Source organism: Pecten maximus, chromosome 5, assembly GCF_902652985.1.
Source record: "Pecten maximus chromosome 5, xPecMax1.1, whole genome shotgun sequence".
Classification (NCBI taxonomy): Eukaryota; Metazoa; Mollusca; class Bivalvia; order Pectinida; family Pectinidae; genus Pecten; species Pecten maximus.
This window is the reverse complement of record NC_047019.1, coordinates 47,585,728-47,598,470: the sequence shown is the minus strand read 5'-3', so window position 1 is coordinate 47,598,470 and position 12,743 is coordinate 47,585,728. Positions and strand designations below refer to the sequence as shown.

Here is a 12,743-nt window from a genome sequence, read left to right as displayed (position 1 = left end):
ACGTCTTCTGTCATCGAATTCTGTAAAGAAGACCAGATGTGTGAAGCACACCATTCATATTATATCCCTAATGTTTTTTGAGTATTATGACTTACGCTTGTGTAGAAATCATACAGTGATGCTTTATGCATGTGTTAAGGTTATCAGTTCCCTGAACCGAGCTTATGACATGGCTTGGCGTCCATCATCCTTCAGCTTCTGTCAATTGCAACTTTTCCTAAAAGTTGTCTGTGGAATTTGACCAAATTTGGTCTGAAGCATCCTAGGTGAAGGGGAACCAATTTTGTACAAACGGTGTCAGGCCCCCCAGGGACCTGAGGGGCGAGACCAAATAGGAGAATTATTGCAAATTCTTTAAAATCCTTCTTCTGTAGAAATGAAAGGATTGCTCGATATTTGGTCTTAAGCAACTTTAATCCTTAATTGGATAAAGGGGACACAATTTTGTATAAATGGTAGGAGTGAAGTCAACTGACCAGATGTCAAGGTCAAAGGTCATTGTCATGGTCAATTTTTGGATCTGTTCATTGATGAACAATTTGTTATGACATTATGAAGCAAAGTTGGGTGGAATTAAAGAGTGAACTGACAAAATGTAAAGGTCACTGATGAAACAAAGGTTAAAGTCAAATTTTGAATCTTTTCACTGGCAAACATTTTATGATGACATTTTGAAGCAAAGTTGGTGGAGTTAAACAGTAAAAAAAAATAAGTCAATTGACCAAAGGTCAAGGTTAACGTTACTGCTGAATCTCAGTGATATGGACAGATGGTTGTGGGGGATGACAGTATGTCACTAGTGTGCAAGTGTGAATTATTAATCCTTTTCCTCAAAGATTACCATTAGGGTAAATCATTCACATGAAATCCTGAAGATTCACATCTGAACAAGTGTATTGCCATTTTTGAAGGAAATTCACACTTTGTAAAATTTCCATTTTCTTGGTCACAATTGAGTGCATACAAGTTTACCTTATATATAGCCATATGACAGCTGTGTCCTTGATGAAGTGTCAATATTCTAGTTCGCTTTAATTTTCTTTGGAACCAGGACACTTGATTTACTTGAAGGAAAAAAAATGACAGAAATACACGGTACTGGTATGCAGATCACAAAATGGGAATAGTATTTGTAATATATAAAAGTATTTTTGCTATCATTACTGAAATATTTAGGTGATCAGACCATACAGGCCCCATTGGCCTCTTGTACATCAATGCTTTATGCTTGTGTAAAAGGTATACAGTTATGTTCTATGCTTGTGTAAAGTTATATATTTATGCTTTTTACTTGTGTAAAGTTATACAGTTATGCCATATATCCTTGTATAAAAGTTTTCATAGTTATCATTGTATGGCTTATGCTGGTGTAAGATTTGTTTATGTTAAGATTATACTATAATGACATACTTGTATGATATAATCAGTGATGTAATATAGTGACAGTATACATAAGGACAAGTTATTTGAAGATATGTGGCTACCTGTCCGACCATGTGTGTTTTCTCCAGTTTCCTCCCCCACTAAGACCAGCTCTCGCACACTTCCATTCAGGCCGGAAAGAGTGATTTATATAAGTTGGTATAATATGTTTCACAATTATTGTAAAATGAATAAAGTTTACAAAGTTAGCAAACAAGTTATTTGTCAGATTAGTGAGGCTATCTGCCCTTTGTCAGACAGAAATAGATAATTGATATATATAATTGTCATTTTATGTATCTGCTCAATTATTTCTTCAATCACTTTGTAGGCCTCCGAGCTGTCGGTGTTCGAGACCAACATTAGATTTGTGGGTGGACTGTTGTCACTGTACGGATTGACTGGGGACCAGGTATGTATCTTTATATAGCTACTGGCCATATGGCCTGTGTACCATTCTAAAGCTACTGGCCAGACTGTACCATTCTATATAGCTACTGGCCAGACTGTACCATTATATATAGCTACAGGCCAGACTGTACCATTATATATAGCTACTGGCCAGACTGTACCATTCTATATATAGCTACTGGCCAGACTATACCATTATATATAGCTACAGGCCAGACTACCATTATATATAGCTACTGGCCAGACTGTACCATTATATATAGCTACTGGCCAGACTATACCATTATATATAGCTACTGGCCAGACTAACATTATATAAAGCTACTGGCCAGACTGTACCATTATATATAGCTACTGGCCATACTGTACCATTATATATAGCTACAGGCCAGACTACCATTATATAAAGCTACTGGCCAGACTATACCATTATATATAGCTACTGGCCAGACTGTACCATTATATATAGCTACTGGCCAGACTGTACCATTATATATAGCTACTGGCCAGACTGTACCATTATATATAGCTACAGGCCAGACTACCATTATATAAAGCTACTGGCCAGACTATACCATTATATATAGCTACAGGCCAGACTGTACCATTATATATAGCTACTGGCCAGACTGTACCATTATATATAGCTACAGGCCAGACTGTACCATTCTATAGCTACTGGCCAGACTGTACCATTATATATAGCTACTGGCCAGACTGTACCATTATATATAGCTACTGGCCAGACTGTACCATTATATATAGCTACTGGCCAGACTGTACCATTATATATAGCTACTGACCAGACTGTACTATTATATATAGCTACAGGCCAGACTGTACCATTATATATAGCTACTGGCCAGACTGTACCATTATATATAGCTACAGGCCAGACTGTACCATTCTATAGCTACTGGCCAGACTGTACCATTATATATAGCTACTGGCAAGACTGTACCATTATATATAGCTACTGGCCATGACCAGACTGTACCATTATATATAGCTACTGGCCAGACTGTACCATTATATATAGCTACTGGCCAGACTGTACCATTATATATAGCTACTGGCCAGACTGTACCATTCTATATAGCTACTGGCCAGACTGTACCATTCTATATAGCTACTGGCCAGACTGTACCATTATATATAGCTACTGGCCAGACTGTACCATTATATATAGCTACTGGCCAGACTGTACCATTATATATAGCTACTGGCCAGCCTGTACCATTATATATAGCTACTGGCTAGACTGACGTACCATTATATATAGCTACAGGCCAGACTGTACCATTATATATAGCTACTGGCCAGACTGTACCATTCTATATAGCTACAGGCCAGACTGTACCATTATATATAGCTACTGGCTAGACTGTACCATTATATATAGCTACAGGCCAGACTGTACCATTATATATAGCTACAGGCTAGACTGTACCATTATATATAGCTACAGGCCAGACTGTACCATTATATATAGCTACTGGCCAGACTGTACCATTATATATAGCTACAGGCCAGACTACCATTCTATATAGCTACTGGCCAGACTGTACCATTATATATAGCTACTGGCCAGACTTTACCATTCTATAGCTACTGGCCAGACTGTACCATTATATATAGCTACTGGCCAGACTATACCATTATATATAGCTACTGGCCAGACTGTACCATTATATATAGCTACTGGCCAGACTGTACCATTCTATATAGCTACTGGCCAGACTACCATTATATATAGCTACTGGCCAGACTGTACCATTATATATAGCTACTGGCCAGACTGTACCATTCTATAGCTACTGACCAGACTGTACCATTATATAGCTACTGGCCAGACTGTACCATTATATATAGCTACTGGCCAGACTACCATTATATATAGCTACTGGCCAGACTGTACCATTATATATAGCTACTGGCCAGACTGTACCATTATATATAGCTACTGGCCAGACTGTACCATTATATATAGCTACTGGCCAGACTTTACCATTATATATAGCTACTGGCCAGACTGTACCATTATATATAGCTACTGACCAGACTGTACCATTCTATATAGCTACTGGCCAGACTGTACCATTATATATAGCTACAGGCCAGACTACCATTATATATAGCTACTGGCCAGACTATACCATTATATAAAGCTACTGGCCAGACTGTACCATTATATATAGCTACTGGCCAGACTGTACCATTATATATAGCTACTGGCCAGACTGTACCATTCTATAGCTACTGGCCAGACTGTACCATTCTATATAGCTACTGGCCAGACTGTACCATTATATATAGCTACTGGCCAGACTGTACCATTATATATAGCTACTGGCCAGACTGTACCATTATATATAGCTACTGGCCAGACTGTACCATTATATAGCTACAGGCCAGACTGTACCATTATATATAGCTACTGGCCAGACTGTACCATTATATATAGCTACTGGCCAGACTGTAACATTATATATAGCTACTGGCCAGACTGTACCATTATATATAGCTACTGGCAATGGCCAGACTGTACCATTATATATAGCTACTGGCAAGGGCCAAGCTGTACCATTATTTAGTACGGGCCCGACTGTACCATTCTATATAGCTACTGACCAGTGGCCATTATAATGGGCTACTGGCAACTGCCATTATATTTAGCTACGGCCCAGACTGCCCATTATTTATAGCTCGGCCGACTGTCATTATATTAGCTCGGGCCAGACGTCCCTTATATATACTACTGGCCAACTTTACCATTATAGTAGCCGGGCCCCGACGTACATTCTTAGCTAATGCCAGACGTACCATTCTAAGCTCTGACCAGAACGTAACCATTCTATAGCTACTGGCCAGACTTACCATTTATTAGCACAGGCCGATACCATTTTATAGCTACAGGCCTGGGGAGACCAATATAGGAGTTATTGCCAACTGTCCTTAAAATATTTTCTGGACCAGAAGGTACCATATTGTGGTCTAAGACTTAATTCTACTATGCGATGCTACATATTTATGGTACTGTACATTTAGGATGAGCAATGGCCAGATGTACATTCATGATATGGTAATTTGGACTGTGTGAATTTGTACTATGCACAGCCAGTGAATTAATTAGATGGAACTGACCAATGTTAAAGGTCCTGACTGAAACAAGGTTAAGTCAAGTATGTGATTACTTTTCACGGCAAACTTGATGAGACATTTGAAGAAAGCTAGTGGCCAGTTAAACAGTTAAAAAACAATAAGTCAATGACCAAGGTCAATGTACATAGTATGCTGAATCTCAGTGCCATGACAGATGGTTGTGGCGATGACAGTATGTCATAGTTGCAAGTGTGAATTATTAACTGTCCTCAAAGAATTACCATTAGGTAAATCAATGTCACATGATAATCTCTGAAGATTCCACATCTCTGAACAAGTGTATGCCATATTTTGAAGGAATTCACAATTTGTAAAATTTCCATTTTCTTGGTCACAAATTGAGTGGCCATACAAGTACCTTATATATACGCTATGGCCAGTGTCCTTGATGAAGTGTCAATATTCTAGTTCGCTTTAATTTTCTTTGGAACCAGGACACTTGATTTACTTGAAGGAAAAAAAATGACAGAAATACACGGTACTGGTATGCAGATCACAAAATGGGAATAGTATTTGTAATATATAAAAGTATTTTTGCTATCATTACTGAAATATTTAGGTGATAAGACAATACAGGCCCCATTGGCCTTTTGCACATCAATGCTTTATGCTTGTGTAAAAGGTATACAGTTATGTTCTATGCTTGTGTAAAGTTATATATTTATGCTTTTTACTTGTGTAAAGTTATACAGTTATGCCATATATCCTTGTATAAAAGTTTTCATAGTTATCATTGTATGGCTTATGCTGGTGTAAGTTTTGTTTATGTTAAGATTATACTATAATGACACACTTGTATGATATAATCAGTGATGTGATATAGTGACAGTACACATAAGGACAAGTTATTTGAAGATATGTGGCTACCTGTCCGACCATGTGTGTTTTCTCCAGTTTCCTCCCAAACTAAGACCAGCTCTTGCACACTTCCATTCAGGCCGGAAAGAGTGATTTATATAAGTTGGTATAATATGTTTCACAATTATTGTAAAATGAATAAAGTTTACAAAGTTAGCAAACAAGTTATTTGTCAGATTAGTGAGGCTATCTGCCCTTTGTCAGACAGAAATAGATAATTGATATATATAATTGTCATTTTATGTATCTGCTCAATTATTTCTTCAATCACTTTGTAGGCCTCCGAGCTGTCGGTGTTCGAGACCAACATTAGATTTGTGGGTGGACTGTTGTCACTGTACGGATTGACTGGGGACCAGGTATGTATCTTTATATAGCTACTGGCCATATGGCCTGTGTACCATTCTAAAGCTACTGGCCAGATCTAGACTGTACCATTATATAGCTACAGGCCAGACTGTACCATTATATATAGCTACAGGCCAGACTGTACCATTATATATAGCTACTGGCCAGACTGTACCATTATATAGCTACAGGCCAGACTGTACCATTATATATAGCTACTGGCCAGACTGTACCATTCTATAGCTACTGGCCAGACTGTACCATTATATATAGCTACTGGCCAGACTGTACCATTATATATAGCTACAGGCCAGACTGTACCATTATATATAGCTACTGGCCAGACTGTACCATTATATAGCTACAGGCCAGACTGTACCATTATATATAGCTACAGGCCAGACTGTACCATTATATATAGCTACTGGCCAGACTGTACCATTATATATAGCTACAGGCCAGACTGTACCATTATATATAGCTACTGGCCAGACTGTACCATTCTATAGCTACTGGCCAGGCTGTACCATTATACATAGCTACTGGCCAGACTGTACCATTATATATAGCTACTGGCCATGGCCAGACTGTACCATTATATATAGCCACTGGCCAGACTGTACCATTATATATAGCTACTGGCCATGGCCAGACTGTACCATTATATATAGCTACTGGCCATGGCCAGACTGTACCATTATATATAGCTACTGGCCAGACTGTACCATTCTAAAGCTACTGGCCAGACTGTACCATTCTATAGCTACTGGCCAGACTGTACCATTCTATAGCTACTGGCCAGACTGTACCATTATATATAGCTACTGGCCATGGCCAGACTATACCATTATATATAGCTACTGGCCAGACTGTACCATTCTATAGCTACTGGCCAGACTGTACCATTATATATAGCTACTGGCCAGACTGTACCATTCTATATAGCTACTGGCCAGACTGTACCATTATATATAGCTACTGGCCATGGCCAGACTGTACCATTTTATATAGCTACTGGCCAGACTGTACCATTATATATAGCTACTGGCCAGACTGTACCATTATATATAGCTACTGGCAATGGCCAGACTGTACCATTATATATAGCTACTGGCAATGGCCAGACTGTACCATTATATATAGCTACTGGCCAGACTGTACCATTCTATATAGCTACTGGCCAGACTGTACCATTATATATAGCTACAGGCCAGACTGTACCATTCTATATAGCTACTGGCCAGACTGTACCATTATATATAGCTACAGGCCAGACTGTACCATTATATATAGCTACTGGCCAGACTGTACCATTATATATAGCTACTGGCCAGACTGTACCATTATATATAGCTACTGGCCAGACTGTACCATTATATATAGCTACTGGCCAGACTGTACCATTATATATAGCTACTGGCCAGACTGTACCATTATATATAGCTACAGGCCAGACTGTACCATTATATAGCTACTGGCCAGACTGTACCATTCTATAGCTACTGGCCAGACTGTACCATTATATATAGCTACTGGCCATGGCCAGACTATACCATTATATATAGCTACTGGCCAGACTGTACCATTCTATAGCTACTGGCCAGACTGTACCATTATATAGCTACTGGCCAGACTGTACCATTCTATATAGCTACTGGCCAGACTGTACCATTATATATAGCTACTGGCCATGGCCAGACTGTACCATTTTATATAGCTACTGGCCAGACTGTACCATTATATATAGCTACTGGCCAGACTGTACCATTATATATAGCTACTGGCAATGGCCAGACTGTACCATTATATATAGCTACTGGCCAGACTGTACCATTATATATAGCTACTGGCCAGACTGTACCATTATATATAGCTACTGGCCAGACTGTACCATTATATATAGCTACTGGCCATGGCCAGACTGTACCATTTTATATAGCTACTGGCCAGACTGTACCATTATATATAGCTACTGGCCAGACTGTACCATTATATATAGCTACTGGCAATGGCCAGACTGTACCATTATATATAGCTACTGGCCAGACTGTACCATTCTATATAGCTACTGGCCAGACTGTACCATTATATATAGCTACAGGCCAGACTGTACCATTCTATATAGCTACTGGCCAGACTGTACCATTATATATAGCTACTGGCCAGATTGTACCATTATATAGCTACTGGCCAGACTGTACCATTATATATAGCTACTGGCCAGACTGTACCATTCTATATAGCTACTGGCCAGACTGTACCATTATATATAGCTACTGGCCAGACTGTACCATTATATATAGCTACAGGCCAGACTACCATTATATAAAGCTACTGGCCAGACTGTACCATTCTATATAGCTACTGGCCAGACTGTACCATTATATATAGCTACTGGCCAGACTGTACCATTATATATAGCTACAGGCCAGACTGTACCATTATATATAGCTACTGGCCAGACTGTACCATTATATATAGCTACTGGCCAGACTGTACCATTATATATAGCTACTGGCCAGACTGTACCATTATATATAGCTACTGGCCAGACTGTACCATTCTATATAGCTACTGGCCAGACTGTACCATTATATATAGCTACAGGCCAGACTGTACCATTATATATAGCTACAGGCCAGACTGTACCATTCTATATAGCTACTGGCCAGACTGTACCATTATATATAGCTACTGGCCAGACTGTACCATTATATAGCTACTGGCCAGACTGTACCATTCTATATAGCTACTGGCCAGACTACCATTATATATAGCTACAGGCCAGACTACCATTATATAAAGCTACTGGCCAGACTGTACCATTATATATAGCTACTGGCCAGACTGTACCATTATATAGCTACAGGCCAGACTGTACCATTATATATAGCTACAGGCCAGACTGTACCATTATATATAGCTACTGGCCAGACTGTACCATTATATATAGCTACTGGCCAGACTATACCATTATATATAGCTACTGGCCAGACTGTACCATTATATATAGCTACTGGCCAGACTGTACCATTCTATATAGCTACTGGCCAGACTACCATTATATATAGCTACAGGCCAGACTACCATTATATAAAGCTACTGGCCAGACTGTACCATTATATATAGCTACTGGCCAGACTGTACCATTATATAGCTACAGGCCAGACTGTACCATTATATATAGCTACAGGCCAGACTGTACCATTATATATAGCTACTGGCCAGACTGTACCATTATATATAGCTACTGGCCAGACTATACCATTATATATAGCTACTGGCCAGACTGTACCATTATATATAGCTACTGGCCAGACTGTACCATTATATATAGCTACTGGCCAGACTGTACCATTCTATATAGCTACTGGCCATGGCCAGACTGTACCATTATATATAGCTACTGGCCATGGCCAGACTGTACCATTATATATAGCCACTGGCCAAACTGTACCATTCTATATAGCTACTGGCCAGACTGTACCATTATATATAGCTACTGGCCAGACTGTACCATTATATATAGCTACTGGCCAGACTGTACCATTATATATAGCTACTGACCAGACTGTACCATTATATATAGCTACTGGCCAGACTGTACCATTATATATAGCTACTGACCAGACTGTACCATTCTATAGCTACTGGCCAGACTGTACCATTATACATAGCTACTGGCCAGACTGTACCATTATATATAGCTACTGGCCATGGCCAGACTGTACCATTATATATAGCTACTGGCCAGACTGTACCATTCTATAGCTACTGGCCAGACTGTACCATTCTATAGCTACTGGCCAGACTGTACCATTCTATAGCTACTGGCCAGACTGTACCATTATATATAGCTACTGGCCATGGCCAGACTATACCATTATATATAGCTACTGGCCAGACTGTACCATTCTATAGCTACTGGCCAGACTGTACCATTATATATAGCTACTGGCCAGACTGTACCATTCTATATAGCTACTGGCCAGACTGTACCATTATATATAGCTACTGGCCATGGCAAGACTGTACCATTTTATATAGCTACTGGCCAGACTGTACCATTATATATAGCTACTGGCCAGACTGTACCATTATATATAGCTACTGGCAATGGCCAGACTGTACCATTATATATAGCTACTGGCCAGACTGTACCATTCTATATAGCTACTGGCCAGACTGTACCATTATATAGCTACTGGCCAGACTGTTACCATTATATATAGCTACTGGCCAGACTGTACCATTCTATATAGCTACTGGCCAGACTGTACCATTATATATAGCTACAGGCCAGACTACCATTATATAAAGCTACTGGCCAGACTGTACCATTCTATATAGCTACTGGCCAGACTGTACCATTATATATAGCTACTGGCCAGACTGTACCATTATATATAGCTACAGGCCAGACTGTACCATTATATATAGCTACTGGCCAGACTGTACCATTATATATAGCTACTGGCCAGACTGTACCATTATATATAGCTACTGGCCAGACTGTACCATTCTATATAGCTACTGGCCAGACTGTACCATTATATATAGCTACAGGCCAGACTACCATTATATAAAGCTACTGGCCAGACTGTACCATTATATATAGCTACTGGCCAGACTGTACCATTATATATAGCTACTGGCCAGACTGTACCATTATATATAGCTACTGGCCAGACTGTACCATTATATATAGCTACTGGCCAGACTGTACCATTATATATAGCTACTGGCCAGACTGTACTAAAGAGTTTAGCATCTGTTAAAATGATATATGACAGATATATGACTGATCATGTCCAACAAAATGATATCAATGTACATTTGTACTTTGTTACAGGTCTACAAGACTAAAGCTAAAAATGTCGCTGATAAGCTTTTACCAGCCTTTAAAACTGCAACAGGAATTCCACAGTCTATGGTCAACACAAAAACGTAAGTATATCCTGATATATGTTACATCGATATACGGGTTGTTTATGATATATTGTTGTTGATATACAGGTTGTATATGATATTGATGTCTATATACAGGTTGTATATGATATATTGTTGTCTACCAAGGTTATATATGATATATTGTTGTTTATATACAGGTTGTATATGATATATTGTTGTCTATATATAGCTATAGGTTGTATATGATATATTGTTATCTACATACAGGTTGTATATGATATATTGATGTCTATATATAGGTTATATATGATATATTGTTGTCTATATACAGGTTGTATATATGATATATTGTTATCTATATACAGGTTGTATATGATATATTGTTGTCTACCAAGGTTATATATGATATATTGTTGTCTATATATAGCTACAGGTTGTATATGATATATTGATGTCTATATACAGGTTGTATATGACATGTTGTTGTCCATATACAGGTTGTATATGATATATTGTTGTCTATATACAGGTTGTATATGCTATATTGTTGTCTGTATACAGGTTGTATATGATATATTGTTGTCTATATACAGGTTGCATATGATATATTGTTGTCTATATACAGGTTGTATATGCTATATTGATGTCTATATGCAGGTTGTATATGATATATTGTTGTCTATATACAGGTTGTATATGCTATATTGATGTCTATATATAGGTTATATATGATATATTGTTGTCTATATACAGGTTGTATATGATATATTGTTGTCTATATACAGGTTGTATATGATATATTGTTGTCTATATACAGGTTGTATATGATATATTGTTGTCTATATACAGGTTGTATATGCTATATTGATGTCTATATACAGGTTGTATATGACATGTTGTTGTCCATATACAGGTTGTATATGATATATTGTTGTCTATATAGGTTGTATATGATATATTGATGTCTATATACAGGTTGTATATGACATGTTGTTGTCCATATACAGGTTGTATATGATATATTGTTGTCTATATACAGGTTGTATATGATATATTGATGTCTATATACAGGTTGTATATGATATATTGTTGTCTACCAAGGTTATATATGATATATTGTTGTCTATATACAGGTTATATATGATATATTGTTGTCGATATACAGGTTGTAGATGCTATATTGTTGTCTATATACAGGTTGTATATGATATATTGTTGTCTATATACAGGTTGTATATGATATATTGTTGTCTACCAAGGTTATATATGATATATTGTTGTCTATATACAGGTTGTATATATGATGTATATATGATATATTGTTGTCTATATACAGGTTATATATGATATATTGTTGTCTATATACAGGTTGTATATGATATATTGTTGTCTATATATGATATATTGATGTCTATATACAGGTTGTATATGATATATTGTTGTCTATATACAGGTTGTATATGACATATTAATGTCTATATACAGGTTATATATGATATATTGTTGTCGATATACAGGTTGTATATGATATATTGTTGTCGATATACAGGTTATATATGATATATTGTTGTCTATATACAGGTTGTATATGATATATTGTTGTCTATATACAGGTTGTATATGATATATTA

General features: G+C 37.6%; 1 protein-coding gene across 1 annotated transcript in view; it reads left to right on the top strand.

Annotated features, from left to right (window-relative positions):
* The window catches only part of LOC117328215 (mannosyl-oligosaccharide 1,2-alpha-mannosidase IA-like), a 49,041-nt gene that overhangs the window by 13,499 nt on the left and 22,799 nt on the right, over positions 1-12,743 (top strand). The window contains exons 3-4 of the mRNA XM_033885662.1: positions 1,754-1,834; positions 11,054-11,148. Coding sequence (XP_033741553.1) covers positions 1,754-1,834; positions 11,054-11,148 — 176 coding nt within the window. The remainder of the gene's footprint in view (positions 1-1,753; positions 1,835-11,053; positions 11,149-12,743) is intronic.